At 37.2% G+C, this 23,372-nt stretch overlaps 3 protein-coding genes across 3 annotated transcripts; 2 read left to right on the top strand and 1 right to left on the bottom strand.

Annotated features, from left to right (window-relative positions):
- Positions 1–661: 661 nt before the first annotated feature.
- Positions 662–1,885, bottom strand: LOC121809094. The gene is made up of 3 exons (XM_042209642.1): positions 1,806–1,885; positions 1,615–1,737; positions 662–994 (listed from the first exon to the last, which is right to left on the bottom strand). The coding sequence occupies exons 2-3, from the start codon at positions 1,672–1,674 to the stop codon at positions 662–664; spliced, it is 393 nt and encodes a 130-aa protein (XP_042065576.1). The 5' UTR covers positions 1,675–1,737; positions 1,806–1,885.
- A 3,837-nt stretch (positions 1,886–5,722) lies between these two features.
- Positions 5,723–8,288, top strand: LOC121809093. Its single transcript, XM_042209641.1, has 7 exons — positions 5,723–6,162; positions 6,978–7,113; positions 7,265–7,274; positions 7,439–7,540; positions 7,669–7,728; positions 7,802–7,870; positions 7,942–8,288. Exons 1-7 carry the CDS (start codon positions 5,946–5,948, stop codon positions 8,011–8,013), a joined length of 666 nt encoding a protein of 221 aa, XP_042065575.1. The 5' UTR covers positions 5,723–5,945; the 3' UTR covers positions 8,014–8,288.
- Positions 8,289–15,543: 7,255 nt separating this feature from the next.
- On the top strand, positions 15,544–22,869 carry LOC121809592 (leishmanolysin-like peptidase). The gene is made up of 17 exons (XM_042210315.1): positions 15,544–16,057; positions 16,472–16,828; positions 16,927–17,067; positions 17,318–17,450; positions 17,558–17,671; positions 17,769–17,842; positions 17,928–18,002; positions 18,631–18,723; positions 18,888–18,948; positions 19,172–19,504; positions 20,389–20,515; positions 20,600–20,699; positions 21,013–21,082; positions 21,230–21,382; positions 21,465–21,560; positions 22,018–22,337; positions 22,430–22,869. The coding sequence occupies exons 1-17, from the start codon at positions 15,968–15,970 to the stop codon at positions 22,610–22,612; spliced, it is 2,520 nt and encodes an 839-aa protein (XP_042066249.1). The 5' UTR covers positions 15,544–15,967; the 3' UTR covers positions 22,613–22,869.
- Positions 22,870–23,372: the final 503 nt, after the last annotated feature.

The following is a 23,372-nucleotide window of genomic DNA, read 5'->3' as shown; positions in this document are numbered from 1 at the left end:
GTAATTAAAAAATAACAACTATTTTATCTTAATTTTTTTATTTGACCCAATTTCTGGCATCATGATCATACAACACATGTCAATAGCCTGCATATCAAATGTCAACAACTTATAGCAAAATGTCAATAGCTTGTCAACAACTTGTATATAGTGTCAACAACTCAAAAACAATTCTTGTAATTAAAAAATAACAACTATTTTATCTTAATTTTTTAATTTGACCCAATTTCTGGCATCATGATCATACAACACATGTCAATAGCCTGCATATCAAATGTCAACAACTTATAGCAAAATGTCAATAGCTTGTCAACAACTTGTATATAGTGTCAACAACTCAAAAACAGTTCTTGTAATTAAAAAATAACAACTATTTTATCTTAATTTTTTTATTTGACACAAGTTCTGGCATTATGATCATGCAACACATGTCAATAGCCTGCATATCAAATGTAAACAACTTATAGTAAAATGTCAACAGCTTGTCAACAACTTGTATATAGTGTCAACAACTCAAAAACAATTCTTGTAATTAAAAAATAACAATTATTTTATCTTAATTTTTTTTATTTGATACAAGTTCTGCATCATGATCATACAACACATGTCAATAGCCTACCTATCAAATGTCAACAACTTATAGCAAAATGTCTACAACTTGTCAACAACTTGTGATATTGATTTTCGCGGATTCCTCCTTTCTCCTGTACAGCTCCATCGACGCATTCTGTATCCTAGGTCCACCGCTCGGATCCACCTCCACCTCCAACACCGCCGGCACATTGTGCCTCAGATCCTTGGACGATTTCGTCACCTCCACGAGCTCGCGAGATCTGAAGCAGAATAGTTTCGAATCAGAACCATTGTCACTGAGCTCCATTGTCAAGTCGCTGATCTCCACCACAAATAATCGAACGGCAGCCATGGTGTCCGACAACTTTTCCCTCGTGGCATCCATTAGCTTCTCCAGTGATTCTGCATCTCTCTTGAAGGCCTTCAATGGAAAAAAACAGAGGATAGTGTATCATGTCACCACATCCAATCAAAGAAACAAAATCATTGCATATCAATATCCAGAATATCAATGTCAACACCTCGTATTAAAATGTCAACAACTAAAAAATAACACTTATAATTCACATTTCAATATCGAGAATATCAAATGTCAACAACTCGTGTTAAAATGTCAACAACTAAAAAATAACACTTATAATTCACATATCAATACCGAGAATATCAAATGTCAACAGCTCGTATTAAAATGTCAACAACTAAAAAATAACACTTATAATTCTTATATCAATACCGAGAATATCAAATGTCAACAGCTCGTATTAAAATGTCAACAACTAAAAAATAACACTTATAATTCACATATCAATACCGAGAATATCAAATGTCAACAACTCGTATTAAAATGTCAACAACTAAAAAAAACACTTATAATTCACATATCAATAGCGAGAATATCAAATGTCAACAGCTCGTATTAAAATGGCAACAACTAAAAAACAACACTTGTAATTCACATATCAATAGCGAGAATATCAAATGTCAACAACTCATTTAGAACTTTCATCAAACAGTTGGCAGAAATATGCAACACTTACATACCAGCGCATAATTCGTAATGCTCTTCACACTTCCAGAACCACCGTGGCACATCAAACACATCTCTCAAATCCCCATCCCTTCCATCCGCTGCCGCGGTGTCTCCGTCACCGCCACCATCCACATCTGAAATCAATTTCGGCTGGAGATCGACGGAGTTCATGAATGAATCGGTAAAATTGGGGAATGCTAACCTGAAAATTGGAAGATAAATATTGACGTCAGGCTCCGCGCTCACCACCAATCGCTCCATCTCATCGCCGACATACACCGGCAGGTGCCCCTCCGGAACGGCGCCGGAGGAGAAGCGCTTCCGCAACGACTCCGATCTGAGCAGCCACTACTGCGACGAGTCGCCTACTTTGGATAATCTTCTCATGAGCTTCCTCGGTAGACGGTGGCGGAAACGCCTTCCATTGGCTAATTGGTTGAAGATTTGGTGCAGGCGTTGCTTTAATGGAAGAAATTTGGGAATGGAATTGGAGGAAAATTGGGAATGGAATTGGAGTGCTGGAAACCACGCGTGTTTCATTTGTTTCTAACTTAAATTACCATTATACCCTTTCATAATAAATTAATTTAAAAATATTTTTTGTGTGGCAAAATCTGGACCACTCATTTAATAAAAATGAGTGGCTGAGATTGCATCTCATTTCTCAATTAGCTTAAAAAATCTCAATTGATCATGGACCTATATATATATATATATATATATATTTAAATTGTAGTACTTGCAATTTAAGTGGAGTAGCATATAATTATTGTGGCAAACTGTCACAAATATATTTTCTAATCTCGAAAAATCGATATGTTATGATTCATCTCTTTCTCCGTACTAGAATATCTCATCTGCCTCGACTATTGCATTGGCGTGACATGTTGTTTTTTAGAACAAAGTTTTAGGACAATATCTGATATTTTTGCTTTTTTAAAAAATTCCTTGAATATTTTGAATTATTGTTTGCTGGGGACATGTATAACTGTCCAAAAGAGAAAGATATGCATCAATTCTTATTGTTATGTGTGGTAACTAATTCAGGCACAGTGAATTCATTACCAAAATATAATTTAATGCTAGATGAATTGTGAATTAATATATTGTCCTTTGTACACATCTTAACAGTTATGTCAATATCAAGGATAGTAAATAGTTTTAAGCAGTGATAATAGAATAATGGGGACAGTACCGTCGCATAAACATACAACAATAATTGATGTTTTTCTCATTATTAGTTGAGTAGGCATGTGCTGGATAACAATAATTTAATAATACTAATAATGATATATCTTAATCACAATTCTTGTTATTTATAACTACTTAGCAATTTATAGGCAAAATTGACAAAAATTTCAATGCCACATTACTATCATATAATCTTTAGTCTCAAACATTAATCACTTTATTATTAAGTCAATTCACACATATTTTTCTCTTTTTTAAAATGGATGCTTTTAGTGGAAGAAATGAGGCTTATAGATTTTGATAACTTGTAAAATAGTTACAGTATATTCCATCAAATGAACACAAGAGCAACTTAATTATACTACTCCTCCATATTTATCAACCTGGTATAATCTGATCAATGAATATAAAATGGAATAATAGGACAACGTTTATATAGTTTACTATTTCCATACAGGTAAAAGTCAGCTTTAACAATATCATATTTATACAAACTCTTCTAGTTGCAACTGTGCACATTCATACTCTAATTATAAATTAAGAATCTACAACTCAAAGCATTAGCAGTGTGGCGTCCTAAGGGACACCCTAAAGCTCGCCCTATGCATCGTCACGTCAGTATTTTATCCTCCTACCCTTCCACCTGCAGTGCGGCGGCCTATAAGAGCATCTCCAGTGGTTGCCCGTCTCACTCGGACATCCACTAGGACTTCCCAAAAATACATCATGTCACGTCACTAGGACTTCCCATCCCACTGCCACGTCACTAGAACTTCCCCTGCATAATCCGCCCTTCCCATCGCCCTTCCCACTAGGACTTCCCGCAATAAAATACATCACAATTATCTAACGGAATTATAATTTTGACACGGAATACGGGAAAATTATGTAATACATAGATGTCCGACTCGGACATATGGAAAAATTACATAATAAAAGGGAAAATTACATAATAAAAGGGAAAAAAGGAAAAAAAATCAGTAAGTAGAAATTACATTAAAAAAATCAAAAAAAAAAAAACGGACGTCCGAACCCCCCCACAATGGCGCCCGTCGACTCGGACGTCCCGCGGATATCCGAGGACGTGCGACGTCCTACCTGCATGGGCGTATCCAACCTTATTTTCCACAATGGCGGACGTCCGGTCGCCCGTCGCCGACGTCCGAGCCGGACGTCCGCCGCTGGAGATGCTCTAAGCCACCCTAAAGGCCGCCATATAGGTTTCACTATTGTTTTGTTAATTAATTTAAATATTTTTAAATATGTTAATGCAAAATAATTTAAAATATCACGATTAATTAAAAACGGCAAATCCTACGTTGATTAATAAAAGTTTAAACGAGTTAGAAATGAAAAAAAAGTTGACTACTCTACAAAAGTCCCAACTTGTGGTGCAACTCATCGATCATCCTCTGGAGGTATTCGGCTTTGGCCGGGTCCTGACATTGCATGAGGGCGTTGTGCGTGTCCAACAACGTCCTCCGGTTGGCGGCCGCTGCCAACTCCGCGTACGCAAGTGCCGCCGGGGTCGGGATCGGCGATGGGGGACGGTCGCGGCTTATGAGGAGGATGCCGCCTTCGCCTTCCCCTTGTTCTTCGCAGCCTTGACACCAATGGGACGTTGGGAAGACACCGGTGTGTCAGAACTCTCCTCCTCCCCGTACATCGTCCGGTTGAGGTCCACCGGATATGCGCCGCTTTCGCTGCTTGTGTAAGCACCGGCTTCGGTGGTCCTCGTCCTCTTTGGCGCAGCCGATGGCAGAATCCCGCCCTGGAACTTCTGCTTGTCCTTCAAGAGCGCCTAGATGTTGAAATGCTTGAAGTCGACGTACATTGACTGGTACGACAACAGTGCTCTATCGCGCACATCGCTCAAGCTCTCGCCGCTTCCCTGCTCCCTCGAGCACTTCTCGTACTCCGCCGAGAACAGGTTGACTTGCTTCTTCACCTCATCCCAGTGCTTGCGGAGGTGCTCCCTATGGCGCTTGTATGCGCTCGGCGGCTTCGCCACATTGTAGCTCTCCGCGGCTTCGCCACATTGTAGCGCTCGGCGATGCGCTCCCAGTACACAACCTGCTTTTGGTTGTTCGCGAATACCGGGTCCTTCGAAATATCCACCCAACACCTCGCCAAGACGAGGGTTTCATCCGGTTAGTAGTTCATCCTCCCGGGGACGTACTCTTCATTCGTTTTCGGAGGTGGCACCTTGTACGCCCGGTGCCGGTTCCGCTTCTTTGTGGCGGGGGCGGCGCGGCGGGAAGGGGCGGCGGGGCGAGTTGGAGACGGCTCCATGTCAGACAGACTGTACGAATCCGTACTGAATTCAGGATCGTACTGCGTGTTGGAGTCGAACGACCGATATTCGTCAGGGTCTGTACCCGGCCAACGTGCACCACCCCCAAACATCGGACTATTCGGATTTGGATATTCACCAGAATCCATTTTATAGTGTAATTTGAGTGTGGAAAAGTGAATGGAAATGTTACAAATGAAGGTGGGGTATGGGGTATTTATATAAATAAATTTTTCGGAATTAAAAAATAAAAAAAAAAAGCAAAAACGCGTTGCATCGTCCGCGTCGCCCACAATGGGCGGACGATGGAGCGGACGGTATCCTATCGTCCACAGTGGACAGACGATGGCGCACCCGAGGCATCGAGTGGCCTATCGTCCGCCCTATTATGGGTGCTCTAACATCGGACCTTCCCAGATTCAGTATTCCTATATGTAAATAAGACAAACACAAAAATAAAAAGCAAAGTTTATATGAAAGGGCAATTTGGTCATGTAGCTACTCCATGAAGTCAAACAGTCAACTCGGCTGCATGATTGGCTAGCCAGTGTGAGTACGTGGTGAACTATAATTGGACCATTGCAGACCATCGGGATTCACAGCTCCTCACTTAATAATTAAAGTTTAATCAAAAAGCAGCAAGAAAACACAAACACACCCACTCTCTCCCTCTCATCTTCTTCAATTTTCAGTCACACTGTGTTTTCTCTCTCCAAAAAACACCCAAATTCTTCCTGAATTGCCAGCACTCTTCATCCAGAGGCAGTTACAAGCTACGCCAGCCAATGAATTGTCTTCCTCATTTCAATACCTAGGGCTCCGGAAACCGACTTCCATTTTTTCCTCAATTTTTGAAAAATGCTGGAAGCTGCAGCAGTGGTGAGCAATGGCGGATTCTCATCTCACTCATCGCATCTCCACAGCTGCGGAGACAGCTCCGAGGAGGAGCTATCTGTTTTGACCCGCCACACCAAGGTTGTCGTCACCGGAAACAACCGCACAAAGTCGGTGCTGGTGGGGCTTCAGGGCGTCTTCAAGAAAGCTGTTGGCCTCGGTGGATGGCATTGGCTGGTATGATTTCACTACAAAATTTTCCTTTTCTTCTTTCGTTTTTCTCCTCTCAATTTTGCAATTTTCAATTTGCTTATTGGAGAAATGTGCTGTTTTAGTTGGAATCATTCTGCTTTGATTTTGGGGCTAATAAAGGAAGTAATTTTGGCAAGATTTTAATGCTTTTTGTTCTTTTTTAAGCTTAAACTTGTGTAATTAATAATTTAACTTATACAGAAGTGACATTGAAATTTATCATCTGAGTAATTGTTTGAGCTATGGTGATAATGGATTCCTTTTTTTGCATGTGGGGCTTTTGTGCTAGCACTGATTTAATTACTGTTGTTTTTATAATGTGGGTGCTATTTGACTTCTATTTTTACCAATTGATTAAATTTTTTGTTTACTTTCCCCCTTTTATGCTTCTTCGTTAAGATAACTTTCGCTATGTTTTGTTATAGCAAACTAGCTTATCATGGGAGGTTGAGGCAATTCTGACATTATATTCATTTTTATTTAAATTTTTATATGAATTTAGCATATATTGCAAATTAACTAAGGATGATCAGTGCTTCCCGTGATTGATGCATTGGTTTTGCATTTATTGATGAGTATTTCTGTATTATCTGAGCTATAGAGTTTCAAGAGTTCCCAACTCAACAGAAACTGTTTTTGAAGGAAAGAGTTAGGATTGTTGATCATTGTATAATATTCCATGAAATTCGTAATTTTTTTAAAAAAAGATTGGAGATGCTTGAGAAAGATACATTGTGATAGGATGATTATTTAGTGGAATTAGTTTTTTGATGGGTTGCTGATGGATGTGTAGGTTCTCACTAATGCCTAATGGAATTGAGGTGAAGCTGCAAAGAAATGCTTTAAGTGTTCTTGAACCTCCTACTGGGAACGAAGAAGACGACTATCCTGAGAGTGAACACGAGCATTGGAATTGCTCGGATATTGGTAAGCCTTGTAGGTAGGTTTTTGAATTTTTAATTTTGGCTCATGTGAACTATATGAGGTCCTCTTTCTGCAAAATCAAATGAAAAACTTTGAAGCTGAAACTGATCTTGTTCTATGATATAAATATTTCCTATTCAAGCAAAAATATTGCTTTATGTTTGAAGATGTGCAAAAGTATTTGTGAAAGTTACATAGGATTCCTTATATTTTGTTTACCACTTTTTCTAATAATATTGTCCCCCATTTTTGTACAACCTTGTATTCATCCATTAAAGTGATCTAATTATATGCTGTATTGCAATTTTTGTAGCTTTCGACGATGCTCATAATTCCCATAGGTCAAGGCATCGCATTCACCGTTCATCAAACAAGCTCTCCGTCGCTCTTTCTCATCTGAATCACAGCTGAAGGATTCTGTTTCTACAGCAAAAGGGTCCTCGGTGAGAAAGGCTTTCCCTTTTCCATTATTCTCTCTTAATTAGAATAAAAGACTAAAGCAACTTTTGCTGCTTCTTTATCTCATTCACACAAATCATCTACTACAATTGATCATTGCTAAATACCTCAGGTCGACCTCAGCAAACTTGAGATGGCCGCGCTCTGGAGATATGCTCTGCATTTTAACCTCGTGAGTGGCTTCCACAGCTAAGAAAGATACAGTTGCTTTACAATTCATATTAACCTAATTTGTCCGGTTTCAGGTGGATACAAATCCTAACCCTTCCAAGGATCAACTAATCGATGTTGTCCAGAGGCATTTTGTTTCACAGGTTTGTTAATACTTGCACAAGGTCTTGTTGTGTTGCGATTACTGATTAAGAAATATGTGTGTTGGGTGTAGCAACTGGACGAGCTTCAAGTGATAGCAGGATTCGTGCAGGCGGCAAAGAGACTGAAGAAAGTTTGCAAGTGATCATGTTTCGGAGAGCTGACCACAAACAACCCTAACAAAGCTGCGATTGGTTGGAATGTACATGTGTTAGTAATGGTGTCTAGTAGTGCAAGTGTAGATAAAGCTCTATGTAGATATGACTGATCACTGAGAGAATGACATATCCCAAACATTTGTGCTAACCTGCAGCAAGCAAGAAAAAAACTGGGGACTTTATCTTCAAATTGTATAGCCCCCTCCCTCTATAATCAAATTACCTTAACCCTTTTCATGGATCCTTTCTTATTTCTCAAAAATCTCTCAAGAGTAATTAGACATTTTATCAAATGTTATGAGAGAACATCCTATGTTGGTTGGTTGGAGATGGAGCATCCTATGTTGCATTGATATGTTCAATGGTAATCCTCCACGTGTCACTTTACCAGATGGTCTTAGAGCATCCGCAACGCATCTCTTAACCGTCTCGTCTCGAAGAGACGAGATAAGAGACGGTTAAGAGATGCGTTGCAGCGTCCCGTCTCGTCCCTGTCTCGCCGAGTGGCTCGTCCCTCCGAGACGGCTGGCGCTAGGCGTGACGCCCATTCGCCGGCCCGCGAGTCGGCGTCGTCACGCTGACGCAATAATCACTTTTTTAAAAAAATTGATTTTAATAAAAATAAAATAAAATAAAAACATGAAAACAGTATTATTACCGTTGAAATTTTAATTTTTTTTCTTTTTTTATTCTATAAATACTCCCATTTCAGTCTCATTTATACACACAAACACACATCTGTTCTTCTCAAACGCCATTAGACAACTATTTTTTATTTTTTTATATTTTAATTAATGTGGTTTTTTTATTTTTTTAGAATTTTAAGTTGTAATTTTTTTTATTTAATGAAGTGTGTTTTTATTAATTGAATTTGTTGGAAATAAAAATAAAAAATGAAATTGAATGAATAGTTAAGGGATGAGATGATTAAAAGATGGAGGGTTGCAGGTGCTGTCTCTTAGTTAAGAGATGAGATGAAAAGTACAGTGCGGCCCATGAATAGTGAAGAGATGAGACGGTTAAGAGACGAATAAGAGAAAGCGTTGTGGATGGCTAATTAGGGCTCTCATTTTTAGGTACATGTAAGCACATGTGGAGACTTGAGCATTCCCACTCATTAATGGCGTGATTAGCTCAAATAATAATGAATAAGGACTGATATCACACTATATTCTTATACAATCATTCAAAACTGGTTTTATATAATTGTAAAAATAATTGGATTTTTTAATTTATTATCAAAAACCTTAGGTAACTGGAGTTGCGACTACAATATTTGGAGTTTTAGCAGCCAAAATTCCATGTGCCATGCCACTTTATTTTTTGTCGCATGATAAAATTAATCAAAGATGAAAATAAACAAGATGCAGTGGACTGTGGAGAGAGATGGACAGAGTACTTGGATTGTAGTTTTAAAGGTCATAGAACTTACGCATGTTAGCTATTTCCTATTGAAGGTGGGGAATTTTTTACTAATATTTAGAAAAAGTCAAAATATATACTATTGTATAGTGTTGAGACGTGTGATTCGTTGCTAACTTTTCTTAAGTTAGCTAAATTGCCAACTCATTAATGCATTGTATTAAAAATGTCAATACGATGATACTGAAATGTCAACATAAACTTAAGTTCATATTTTAATACATTATGTTGACATTGATATTTAAATGTCAACACAGTTTATTAAAATGTCTATAAAAATATGTGTTGACATTTTAATGTGATCGTGTTAATATTTTTAATACACTATGCTGATGTGTTAGCAAGTTAGCAATTTAAGAAAAATTACCATTTTAACGCATCCCATATAGTGTATATATTATAAATATAAGAATGGTAATAATGTAAGCAAATTCCACCCTCTATTCCCAAACAATAGTCTTCTTATTTTATTTTGATATATCCCATAAAATTAATCCACTTTCATTTTTACAAGTTTTTCTCTTGTGAATCTTATTCCCAAAGTATCTATCTATTTGTAGGGCACAGAGGGAGCATTAAAATCGCATTCAAATTAGAGCAAGACTGTGTATTCTTAATGCCAATAAAAGTTCAAATTTTAATTCTATATAGGATATGATTAAATGTTGAGTATATGATCGATTTTAGCCCATGCATAAGATATGATTAAATGTTGAGTATATGATTGATTTTAGCTCAATGTTTGAGGCATTTTTCAGAAAATTTATCACCGTTTGAATATTTTTCATTCAGTATTTATTGTTTTGTTTTAGAATAAAACATTTTGTAAAAGAAATCCAGCTATTGTGGCAGTCAAAAATACACATCACATATTTACATGATAATTACGTATGATATGTAGTTTTCAATCAAATAAAAAAACTATAAAGATTAATGGGCAATCCTTGAACGTGTAGATAAGGGACATTTATTTTCAATTCATGAACTATATCCCAATTGTCGAAAAGTTTTAGCTATTTTAATCCCATAAAAGAAACGACGGTATAAAATGATGATTGCATAATTGTTGAGACATATTAGAGTGATACAACATGTTCATAATGGATGAGACAAAAATCAACCATTTACTTAAACGTGTAATCATTTTACATTTAATTAACTGACAATGTGGTATGTTTGCTCGTATGAACTGTATAAAGGTGAGGCAATAAATATATAGGTGCTATTTAATTATCATTAAATGTGGAGACGGCATTAATGTACTATTTTAGTGCTGCATTAATTCAGTTTGCTGCTTTTCTTATATTTGCCACATAAATCTTGCAACAATTTAATTATCATTAGTACTTTCTAATTCCACTGCCAGTATATTTGTTCTTGGGATTAAATACAAGCTAATTATTTCGAATCTAACAAATAAATTATCCTGCAGTAGTTTTCTCATTTGATCCTATATTTTAAATGATAATAAAGTCGAGACAATATATTATTTACAAATGGTAATTCAACCAAGTTTTGCAGACATATGGATTGTACTTTTTTGTAATTTCAATATTAATTCTAATTGAAGTGTTTGCAAAGTTGAATTGACACTATTAATAATACCACCACCGCCCCCACGATTAATAAGACAATTTTGGACACTAACAAAAAAACCATTCCCTCGTCTCATTGAAAATGTCAAACTTGTGGAATAATACGAAATTTTAGAAGGTTTTGTTTTTTAACTAGAAAGAGAACATATAGTTATTATATTAATATAAGAGAAAATTTTTTCTAAAAATAAAATTTTGAAATAATGCATAAAAAAGAACCTATTGCTATCTGGGCCAACTCATCCCCCATTCCAAATTGTTTCCATTTTAAAGCACAATCCATTAAACTGATTTCCTTATCAGCCCATTAGCAAGCCCAACTACAATACTTGAACAACATAATTGTGAGAGTTCATAATTTTGCCTCATCAACTCTACCATGAATTAAATGTTAATTAGAAATGAGATTGGAATTCGATTGAATATAGCTGCAAATGATTCTATGAAACATTACTAGTATTAAATAAGACCACCAATCATGTTACCTCCTAACAAAGTTGTTACTCTTAATTGAGATTCTCTTTCGAATGTAAATTTAGACAAAATAATCCTCTCGGTCCAATTTGATTTTATCATAGTTTTGATCTGGTTTTTTATGATGTACAAATTGGAAATAGCCTCTTTAAGTTTTCCTACTCCACCTATTAGCATTTTATCATAAATTAAATATTTGCATATAATAAAAAATTTACAATATAAAACTATTACAGAGTACTATTTCAAAGAAGTTTGTTGGAGTGTCAAACCAACCATTGGCCCTTTTTTCCTATGCAAAATTGTTAACATCATCTCTACCAAACATGAGATATTTTTTCTAAGTTTAGTTACGAAAATAGCCTCTTTTTATGTATGTTCATTCCCAAGTAAAATCTTACCTACATGACATATCAAAGAAAAACGAAGTAGGATAACTACTTTTCCTTCTCCTAAAATTCGCATCCATCATCATCTCAGAACAAAACAAAACAAACACAAAAATAAATAAAAAATGAAAAGTTTTTATTTTATTTTATTAAAGTTATATAGTAAGTATGTAATACTACAAGTATTTCATAATTTAAACAATATTCTTTTGAATTTGAGTATGTTGATATGGACTACATTTTTTAGTGCTGTTAATTCTCTGAAATAATTTTTTTTTCTCATAAAAATATTTACATCCAAATTAAAACTTCGTACATATAATGGACACTGAATAATTTTTTCAATATTAGTAATATTTTAAATTGATAACAAAAAAATAGGGGAAACGTGACCGACAATTTTATAGTAAAATATAATTTCGCATGTATTGGCAACACTAAATACCAAAATAATTCCGAAGTTTTAAAATTGAAATGGTTTTCTACGTGTTGCTGTGTTATGTAGCCGAGGATCCGATAGCTTGTAATTTTCTGCAAATTGATTTAATTGATTTGTCTCTCTAGCTAGTGATTATAATATTATTATACTCTTGAGGTAATTATTAGCCTTATGGATTGTTGCATTAGAATGCATAGTTACCAATCAATTGGTGAGCTGTATCCTTAATAAAGTTGTTAAGCTAGAAGATTATTAAAGTAGATAATACGAAATTATAATTATAAGTTGGGTGTGAAATAATGTTTAAAAAATGTGGATTAGGTAAAATTCCCAACTATTGGACTCATCCATTTCAAAAAATATAATATAGCCTGTCGGACTTTGGTCAGCAAAACACCAAACCCAACTGCCCTAACACCCACATAATTTATGTTTTAGTTCATTCAATATTTCTTCTTAATTACTTATTTACTTTTTTGTTAGGACAATTAATTTTCTCTAAAGTCCAAATCTATGTCCTGAATTATTGGATAGCTTGGATTGGATTCGGTTGAATTTTAGTCCATAAAGTTTGCATTAGGTTTTATTTATTATAATTAGTCTCACTTTGTCTAATTAAATTAGTGAACGTAATTTCAGTTGGGATGTATTGGCTCGATTGAAAAGAATATTAAAATTAATTTGACATTTGAAAATAAGATAGGGTTATGCAAATTTGCTAGACAAAAACTTATGTAGGCGCGCATCATTAACTCCCCTTAATCACTTGGTTAATTAGGATTATTAAATCTTAATTAGGGTAATGAATTTTAATTAATACTACTTATTAATTGTTCACAGGAGCTCTTCTCAATTTGTTAAGAACATAAATACCCACAAATAGATGTGAGCAAAGACATTTAATTTGCAAATTTTACCAACTGACTTTTTCACTATTGCTCTTAATAGATTCGGTAATTATAGTTATGTAGTCACGCATCCATGCAGAATCATTAATATATTCAGCTAAGAAATTCGGAGCCATTCTAAAATTGACATCGAAAATGTATGAATAGTAATTATATTTAGCAAAATTAATTTGATGGTCATGGAATATGCAAATCGCAATATCCCAATACATTTATACAATAACAATAAATTGCTTTCCAATATAAACAAAATTCATGATTCTTCCATAATTGCGTGCACCCCTTTCCATTATCAATAATAGAAAACCAAAATTACTTTAAATAAATCAAACTTTATCCAGCCAGCAACTTTGTATATTTAACAAATTAAATCAAAGTCTAGTTGTCATAGAAGCAAGTGGGTTGGGTAGGATCACCAGAAAAATATGAGCATATTTTTTAATTGTGAATTGCTATTAAACTTTAGAGCATCCACAATACTATGAACTTCCCCACGGACAAGTACTAGAACTTTCCAAAAACACATTCTATCACGTCATAAGCACTTCTCACCCCACTGCCACATCACTAGGACTTCCCACTGCACAATAATAGACAAGCACTAAGACATCCCAACAACACAATTTCACATTTTATATACGAAATTTAAATACAGAATTAAAATTTCGACACGAATACGGAGAAAATGCGAACATTTTATATAAATAAAAAACATACATAATTAAAAAAAAAATACATAGTGAAAAAATACATAGTTCAAAGAGAAAATAAAAAAACCATCCCCAAGCTTTGACACACGCGGCCCTCCTCTCACTCCTCGTCGTCCCCTAGGCCAGTCGCGGCGGCGTCGGAGTCCCCAGATGCTCCCCCACCGCTGATGGGTGGGAGCCCAACATCACGCCTCATCAAGTCGATGACCCTCTGCAGCATCTCCTTGTGTATGGGGTCATCGGTCGCTCTCCACTCCTTGGTGGTTTCTATCATGTTCGTATGATGTTGGATATGGGCAATACGGGAGAACTCGGGGGTCGACTGGAATGCTGCAGGGGCTGCCGATTGGATCTCCTGGGACCCGCTGCTGGCGCCTCCCCTAGACGCCCACATCGCCGTCGTTTGCCCAATCGGGCGGCGACGGCGGCGGTTAAACGAGAGAGGACTCGGGATATCTTCAGCATCGTCGGGGAGGTCGGTGGAGCCGGCGTTGCTGCTGTAGTCACCGCTGGAGTTGATCTTCAGCCGCTTCGGCCAGCAAGCGACGACACCCGCCCGAAACTTTGTCGACTTCATCAGCACCACATAGGAGTCCCAGTGGTTAAACGTGTCGTGCTTGCCGCGCTCGGGGAACTCCACCATCGCCACCTACTCCGCATCCTCCATGGTCTGGCCGCTGGTAAGCATGCGACCGTTGTTCTCGTATAGGCCGGCAAATAGGGAGACAACGGTCTTCAGTCGGCCCCATGTCTTCCGACACTCTTCAGCCGTGTGATACCTTCCATCCCCCGGTTTAAACGAACAGTAGGCTTGGGAGATGCGTTTCCACATGTTGTCGATCATCTGGTTGCTTAAGCGAATGAGATCATCGCAGACATTGATCCAGGCTTTTGACAAAGCCACACACTCCTCCTCACTCCACACGGTCCGCCGTGTCTCATCGTAGTCGTCATCCGCCTCAGCCCCGCCTCCTCCGCCCCAGCCCTCGACTGCGAGGACTCACCCGCCACCCCCTCGCCCTTGGAGGCCCCTACCTTTCTTCGAACCACCCTGACGGCCTGGAGCCGGTGGACTCTCAGTGGGAGGCACCCTAACCGGAGATAGACCCAACTCCTCCAGTGAGAGTCTCAGCAGAAGTGTACTGAGACTCCAGTAGAGTACAAGTCTGGGATGCCCCTGTAAAGTAATCAATAGTGGGGCAATAGACATTGTCCCCGGGCGACCCAACAGTGGCTGGCTGCCCCTGCATCATCCCGCTCATCTGGGGCATCATCCCCGGCACATAAAAAATAATTGATTTTTTATTTCCATAGCACATAAAAATCGGACCAAGAAACCAAATTAGCTTACCAAGTTATACTACTAAATATAATTGTACTAATATACTCCATAAAATAATTTACGAAAATATAACAATTACTCAAGTCCAATTTTTAAAGCCTCCAATAATACTATTTGAAGGATGACAAAAAATAATTGAATAGAAGGAAAGTAACATAAATCACCTTCTGCTTTCGTGAATAAATACAAGCTATTATGAATATTTTCTATACTAATTATTAATAATATATGCGCTGAATTGAATTCACCATTACCACTACCAATTCCAACTTTACCCATTTTTCAATCTCCGCCCAAAAAGTTGTTCATCTTCGGTTCAGTAATTCAGTATATCTTCCTCTCTCCCTCTCTCTACTGTGTATGCATAGTGTACTCTTATCTCCGTTCTCTCTCCTCCTCTCCCCCAAACTGAAAAATCTGCGAGATTTGGTGCTGTGGAATTGGACAAATCAGTGAACACAGCTCACACACATCAAGAGACACAGAGCTCACATATTTCGGCCGACTTCTTCGAAAACCGAGGCGCCTTTGCCAAATTTTTTGGGTTTGACGGTTTTCAGCTTTTTGGTTTTGAGCACGGCCTATAATGCGGCGGGTTTTGAGGCTTTTGCCGATCAGGGGAGCGGCGGCGATTTGATTCAATTGAGGTTGTTCGTCGTTTAATGGAGTTGAGGGCTCGATGTAACCGATGCGCCGGCGAGGTTTCTTCACTCCTGAGATTTGAACTCAATCTTGCTGTCATTTGCCTCAAGGTAAACATTCAATTTCATTTTTGTTGAGCTAATGCTGGAGACTACAAAAAAAAAGGATATTTTTTGGTGTTTAATTATTTACTCTTTGACGAGCATTATTGCTTTAAACTTGGGGTGCTTGTTTATGGAAGGTGGGTGTGTCTGTTTACTTTCTTATTTCGTTATCTTCGGCAAAAATTCCTTTCTGGGTTTCTTTGACATTTTCTTTGTAAAATTGGATCAAGTCAAGTGTTTGCTGGATTGACTAATAGATATATTTATGGATCTAAATTGGGCTTCATTTGGTTTAGTTGAGGGTCTGTTTCTTCAGCTAAGCTTATGGAGTTTGTATTTCTCTCAATGAATTTCTAAGTTCTTCTGCAAAGGACAGATAGTTTATAGGAGTAATTGCTAAGTTATCTCTATTGATCTCAGATATTATTGGTGTTGCTTCTATTGGAAGCTGATTTTGCAACGAGTGAAGGATTACAATCTCAAAGGCGGGTGCTTGATAAGGACAAAGAGAACATATTATCACATTCTTGCATTCATGATCAAATCCTCGAACAAAGGAAGAGACCTGGTCACAAGGTTTATTCCGTGTCTGCTCAAGTCTATGTTGAGCCTGATTTATCCAAGTCCCTTAAGAGAAAGGGACGTGGGCTGCTCGGTGTTTCTGAATCGCCATTGTCGCATATTGATGCTAAGCAACCCATTAGAATTTACTTAAATTATGATGCCGTTGGTCATTCTTCTGATAGAGACTGCCGGAATGTGGGGGACATTGTAAAGGCAAGTATATTTTTAAACATGAAAATTTCTGTTTATACTGTTGATCTGGTACTGATGCTGGATATTGTTTCCCTTTATGCCTATGTTTCCTTTTCCAGTTGGGAGAACCAGCTGGAGCCTCTTACTCTGGTGCCCCTTCTTGTAACCCTCAAGCAGATCCTCCTATTTATGGTGACTGTTGGTATAATTGCACACTAGATGACATAGCCGAGGAGGACAAGAAACTCCGTCTTCGCAAGGTTTTGTTTTATTTATTTTGTTGTGATATGGTGGGAAGTGTAACCTTTGACAGAATTAGTAGCTTAGTTGAATCTAAAATTGGAGTTTGTTTAAGAATTTCTCGTCAACTCTTTTTATGAGTTTGCTGCATGATAGGTGGATTACTGATGGGTATAGCTTGAAAAATATATTCTTTAAGCTTAATATTCAATGTAATCCTTAAATTGTTCTATACTGAAAGCATGTTATAATATGCTCATTCTACTACAGGCTCTTGGGCAAACAGCAGATTGGTTCAGAAGAGCGCTCTCTGTTGAGCCTGTGAGGGGGAACTTGCGGCTGAGTGGATACTCTGCTTGTGGTCAAGACGGAGGTGTGCAGCTTCCCAGGGAATATGTGGAAGGTCTATCTCTTGCAAAAGACTATAACACTTCAGATGATTAATGTTTCCATCTGTTGGTTTTCTCAAAATCTCAGCATTATTAAATACATCTTTTCTATCTTTTTCAGAAGGCGTAGCTGATGCAGATTTAGTTCTCTTGGTTACTACAAGACCGACAACTGGGAACACTCTTGCTTGGGCTGTTGCATGTGAACGGGATCAATGGGGTCGTGCTATTGCTGGTATGGTTCTTTTATTTGAATGAGCTAATTCTCATAATGTAATTAGCTATTATTAAAGGTGGAAGTTCATTGACCAATATTGTTTTTCGGTGATTAGGGCATGTGAATGTTGCACCTCGGCACTTGACTGCTGAAGCGGAATCATTACTTTCTGCCACCCTAATCCACGAGGTAAGTTAAATGATTAAATCAAGTTAACACTTGGGAAGTTAGGTTGCTCTTCTTTATTAGAAGTAGTGAAGTTTGGCTTTTGTAGGTTATGCATGTTCTTGGATTCGATCCCCATGCCTTTGCTCACTTTCGAGATGAGAGGAAAAGAAGGCGTATTCAGGTAAGTCTAGAAAGATTTTCAACATACTGGTTATCAGGAAATTTATCACTAGACCACCACTGTGTATTTAAGTTTAGGAGATTGTCACTGACATCGTAGAATTAAAATGCCATTTTTCCCACGTTGAATATGTTAATGCAGGAATCCTATCTTTTTTTATAATCTTTTTTAATTGGATTTTGTTATTTTATGACTCTAATCTACGAAAAGCAAATTCTTTCAACAAGTTAATATTCTGCATGCTTTCTTACTACTGATATAATTTTAAAATTATGTTTTGGTTATGTAGTTTGATAGCTTGTTGCATTGAATTGAAGTACAAAGTTGTGTCTGAAACTTTTCCTCTACTTATAATAATCAATAGAGCAGTTCCCAGCATGGAGCCCTTTTCTTAATAATTTGATAATATATTTACTTTTAGTTTAGCGTTCATTCTGAAAATGAGACAACCATGTATGTTCTTTGCCTCAATAAAACTGTAACTAAAATCCCAACCAAAGGTTCTATTTTGAGTTATCAGGGTAAATACACGTGCTTGACACCCACTTTAGCTAGTGGATTTTCCACGCAACTAACATGCTCGTAAGATATGTCCTCACAACTATTTCATCATCAAACCTCTTTGTAGGTAACAGAACAAGCTATGGATGAAAAACTAGGACGGATGGTAACAAGAGTGGTACTTCCTCGAGTTATCATGCACTCTCGCTATCATTACGGGGTAAAGTTATGAGTCCAATTTTATTCAAATTCTATTTTAAATGGTTTGTATGCTGGCATATGTCGAGAAACATTATTTTAATTTCATTTTCTTTTCTTAGTAGTTATGTAGATTATATATATACATACATAGTGGATAAAGCTTCTCACATTTTTGGTTGGCAGGCTTTCTCTGAGAACTTTACTGGTTTGGAGCTTGAAGATGGTGGTGGGCGCGGCACATCAGGTTGGTCGCTGTATTATTTTGCATATATCCTAATGTTTTTATTTTGTATCACCATTTCTAAAATATCTGTGGAATGGTCTTGAGAAAGTGAAGATATATGTTTCACCAAAATTCAAATCCAAATTCTTGTGTTGAGTTTTTACCTTAAGTTGCAGTTGCACACATTTACGTCAAGTAGAGAGTGGTTAATGTTTGTAGTTTTATAATTACCTTTTTAACACAGGATCTCATTGGGAGAAAAGACTTCTAATGAATGAGATTATGACGGGCTCAGTTGATACAAGATCAGTTGTTTCTAAGATGACGCTTGCTTTACTAGAGGACAGTGGGTGGTATCAGGCTAATTACAGCATAGCAGACCATCTTGACTGGGGCCACAACCAGGGAACTGAGTTTGTTACATTGCCCTGCAACCATTGGAAGGGTGCATATCGTTGCAATTCAACACAGCTTTCTGGATGTACATATAATAGGGAGGCAGAAGGTTATTGTCCTATTATAAACTACAGTCGTGATCTTCCACAATGGGCTCGCTACTTTTCACAAGCTAATAAAGGTGTGGTCTGCTGTTGCTTCCATTGAATTGAACTTTTCTAAGCTCCCTAACAAGTAATGCCGTAGCATGTGCATCCTTTTTACTAGCGGTTCTGTGTTGCATGTCAATTTATACTCTTATCTACACGTAATGATAGGTTAAAAAGCCATGCATTTCGGTCCTTTATCGTTCTCCAGATATATTTTTTCCACATTTCAATGCAAGTTACTCTGTCAACTTGAAGTCAGGCGAAGTTGATCCTTGTTCCCTTTCTTTTTCATTTTGCCTGCTGTTCAGTTCTTGAATTGCCATTTTTTATTGGAAAAGGAAAAATCTCATTTAGAAGTAAACTGGACATTTATAAGCTATAATCTGGATAGAGTTGGCCAAAACCCAGTCACTTTTTACTATCTGTCTAAATTTTTTGGGACAGTTAATTGCAGATCGTATTTTATTACTTTTTGTTTCTTGAATGACCTCCATCCAATGTGGAAACACTATATGCTTGCAAGTCTATCTTGTCTGATGTTATGTGAAGATCATGAGTTGATGACTTAATGTTTGCTTGGGTTTTGCTAACCTTTTCAATATGGATGATTCAGTTTGAAATTTGAAGTATCCTGTTCCTGACATGTTTTATGTATTAGTGTCTAGTGACAACTGACAACAACTTCTACCTGGTGGTTTAAATGTTGAGTGCTCTAATTGAGGATTTTTCATCTTTTAAGGGATCGCTTTCTTTGATGTTTGATGTACAATTCACTTCTATGATTTCCTATATACTTATTGTGCATCGTTATTGTAATCCTAGTAGTTCACAATTTGGCTAATAGGAGCAGTATATTTCACAATATCCCATATCAGCTGGCTTGGGGTCCTTAATACCTCTCTTTTTATCTTTGCAGGCGGCCAGTCATCATTGGCTGATTATTGTACATATTATGTGGCATATTCTGACGGTTCATGTACGGATACTAACAGTGCTAGGGCACCTGACAGTATGTTGGGTGAAGTGCGGGGAAGTAATTCAAGGTGAGTTTTATCTGCACCATTTCTGTACCATTATGAAATTCATAAATAACAGATAATTACAGTTCTCGTACCCTTGGATAACAGATGCATGGCCTCAAATTTGGTGCGCACTGGGTTTGTTAGAGGGTCTGCTACGCAGGGAAACGGTTGTTATCAGCACAGATGTTTAAACAACTCACTGGAGGTACAGTTTCCTCTTTAAACATACTCATACATGTATGTATGCTAATAGTTTTTGTATAGCTAGTTCTTGTACGCTGATGTTGTAGAGCATCATCACCCTTTTCCATATTTCGGGACATATTAATTTGTTAAATATTTGAAAAACTTTAAAAAATGATTTTTTTTTTCATAGATTTAATATTTAGGTGTGAGAAAAAAGCAAAACAGCAGCCTGTGATACCGTCTGATGCATCTACTGTTAAGCTTCAAATGTCTGATAAATGCATGTGTATTTTAATTTCTGACTGTAAGAGTGCTTTTTGCTGTATTACTAGGTTGCGGTAGATGGACTTTGGAAAGTATGTCCTCAAACTGGTGGACCCATTAAATTTTCTGGCTTTAATGGTAACATCTTTTGTTTCTATAGGTTATCTGTCTTGTGCACCCACAAACATGTGTGCATGTGCCGTCACAGATTATCGTGTCTGTTTATATATAAGTTGCATCTTAATGCATGTTTCCTTATGGAGTATCGTCACGTCTATTCTGTAGGTGAGCTGATCTGCCCTGCCTATCATGAACTCTGCAATGTAGATCCTGCCCCTGTATCTGGTCAATGTCCCAATGCCTGTTATTTTAATGGTGATTGCATTGATGGAAGATGTCAGTGCTTTCTGGGGTTTGAGGGCCATGATTGTAGCCAGCGTGAGTGGTCAAAGTTTTTATTTTTCAAGCTTAAACTGCAATCCTTATTTGTTTCCCAACTTGTGTCCTCGTCTGTTTGTAGGATCTTGCCCTAACAATTGTGGGGGTCATGGTGAATGCCTTATGGACGGAGTCTGTAATTGTAAACCCGGGTACACTGGAACTGACTGCTCGACAGGTACTGCAATCAAATCGATTTGTCTTTTATTAGGCTTGGGTGGGTTTTTTTTTTCCATAATTTGTATGAGAAAATCTCGACTCTGTTGGTGGTTTTGTTTGCTCAATGAAGTGTGCTATAGTTTGAATTACACGAATAGAAAGATTCATTCCAACATAATATTCCCTAGAAAGAGGTGTCAGCCTGGGTTGGATCCATGCTACCTTGCGCATGATAAGATCTCATGAGAAATTCTAGAAGTCTAATAATTTCAGGGACACAAAGTTTCAGTTTCTTAGTCGTCCGATTATATGTATATTTACTTAGGAAAAGCTAAAGAAGCTATTGTTGAAGTGAGAAGATGAAGTAATTGTTACATGAACATAAAAATTATTGAAAGGAAAAAGCAAATTATTTGAAATTGTACTAATTTTGAAAGTGCCTTGAGTAAGTCCTCTGTTTGTTTCGCTATCTGCAGCCACATGTGATGAACAGTGCAGTCTTCACGGCGGTGTCTGTGACAATGGTGTCTGTGAGTTTCGTTGCTCCGACTATGCTGGCTACACGTGCCAGAACAGTTCAGCGCTTCTCCCAAGTCTGTCAGTGTGCAAATCTGTCCTTGAGAACGATATGTCGGGGCAACATTGTGCACCTAGTGAGTTAAGCATCCTACAACAGCTAGAAGAAGTCGTGGTGATGCCCAACTACCATCGCCTTTTCCCAGGTGGCCCTCGGAAGTTTCTAAATTATATAAGAGGTAGAGACTGCGATGGAGCGGCCAAACGATTAGCCTGCTGGGTGAGTTTCTTCACAATGCATAGTTTAGTTAAGTTTTGTGTTGTTGCTTTCAACTCTAATACTATTATTGTGTGTTTGATTGGTTGAACTAGATATCTATTCAGAAATGTGATGGGAATGGGGAGAACCGGCTACGAGTGTGCCACTCTGCATGCCAGTCGTATAACTTAGCGTGCGGGGCGTCACTGGATTGCTCGGACCAGACGCTATTTAGCAACGAACAAGAGGGAGAAGGTTTGTGCACAGGGTGGGGAGAGCTGAGTTCATGGTTATGATAGCAATTGAGTATGTAAATTGTAGGAAGCTTTAGGTATCAAATCAATATTTTCTTGAATTCAATCTTGCTTTAGTTTAGAGTTCCATTTTCCACCCAAAAAACGATTCATATTTATGTTTTTGGCTTTCGAAGAAGAAAGTCCATCTCTGATTCATGTAAAGAGTGAAATTGGAAAGAGAGAGAGAGAGAGAGCAAATGTATCTCGGCTCAAGGCTTTTGTGAAATGTAAAAGTCCCATTTCGCTGTTTTTGTGTAGTTTACTATCTCTCAAATCAACATATTTTTTCAATCTTGATTGTAATGTTTATTTTATAACTAAGCACTTCCCTTTGGTGAAAGTATACAACTTTAGGAAAAATAAACTACTACAAGAATGAAATGAAGATAAAAATTTAGAATTGCGACTTAAAATTAAGAAACTTGTCATATATTACTTCGATTTTGAAAAGTATGGCACAAACTAGATTTTGACTAATTTTCAAGATTTATTTGACAATTTATCCTATTACAAAAATAGTAGTAATTGGATTAGAAACAAAAAAATTATTGATTTTTTAAAAAAATTGACGACCATCACACAGCAATCTTATGGAAAATAAACTAAAAACATTTAAGTACAAAAATCCTTTCAAAATATTAATGATTTGATCAAATAAAATGAACATCTAGAGTGTAAAAAAATTTCAGTCTTTCATGTTATATTTGTTCATAAAAAATTTGATCAAAAATCCTCTAAATTGATGTTTTTCTAGTCATTA

Source organism: Salvia splendens, chromosome 6 (assembly GCF_004379255.2).
Source record: "Salvia splendens isolate huo1 chromosome 6, SspV2, whole genome shotgun sequence".
Lineage (NCBI taxonomy): Eukaryota > Viridiplantae > Streptophyta > Magnoliopsida > Lamiales > Lamiaceae > Salvia > Salvia splendens.
The sequence above is the reverse complement of the archived record's forward strand: the minus strand, read 5'-3'. Positions and strand labels throughout refer to the sequence as shown.

Bases quoted from the DNA above. Each gene is read 5' to 3' on its own strand.
- LOC121809093 (XM_042209641.1), top strand. From the start codon at position 5,946: ATGCTGGAAGCTGCAGCAGTGGTGAGCAATGGCGGATTCTCATCTCAC. The intron at 7,541-7,668 runs GTGAGAAAGGCT...TAAATACCTCAG, and splicing joins CTACAGCAAAAGGGTCCTCG to GTCGACCTCAGCAAACTTGA. The intron at 7,871-7,941 runs GTTTGTTAATAC...TGTTGGGTGTAG, and splicing joins AGAGGCATTTTGTTTCACAG to CAACTGGACGAGCTTCAAGT.
- LOC121809094 (XM_042209642.1), bottom strand. From the start codon at position 1,674: ATGTGTTTGATGTGCCACGGTGGTTCTGGAAGTGTGAAGAGCATTACG. The intron at 995-1,614 runs GTATGTAAGTGT...TTTCCATTGAAG, and splicing joins GCATTACGAATTATGCGCTG to GCCTTCAAGAGAGATGCAGA.
- LOC121809592 (XM_042210315.1), top strand. From the start codon at position 15,968: ATGGAGTTGAGGGCTCGATGTAACCGATGCGCCGGCGAGGTTTCTTCA. The intron at 19,505-20,388 runs GTGTGGTCTGCT...TTATCTTTGCAG, and splicing joins CTTTTCACAAGCTAATAAAG to GCGGCCAGTCATCATTGGCT. The intron at 20,516-20,599 runs GTGAGTTTTATC...CTTGGATAACAG, and splicing joins GTGCGGGGAAGTAATTCAAG to ATGCATGGCCTCAAATTTGG.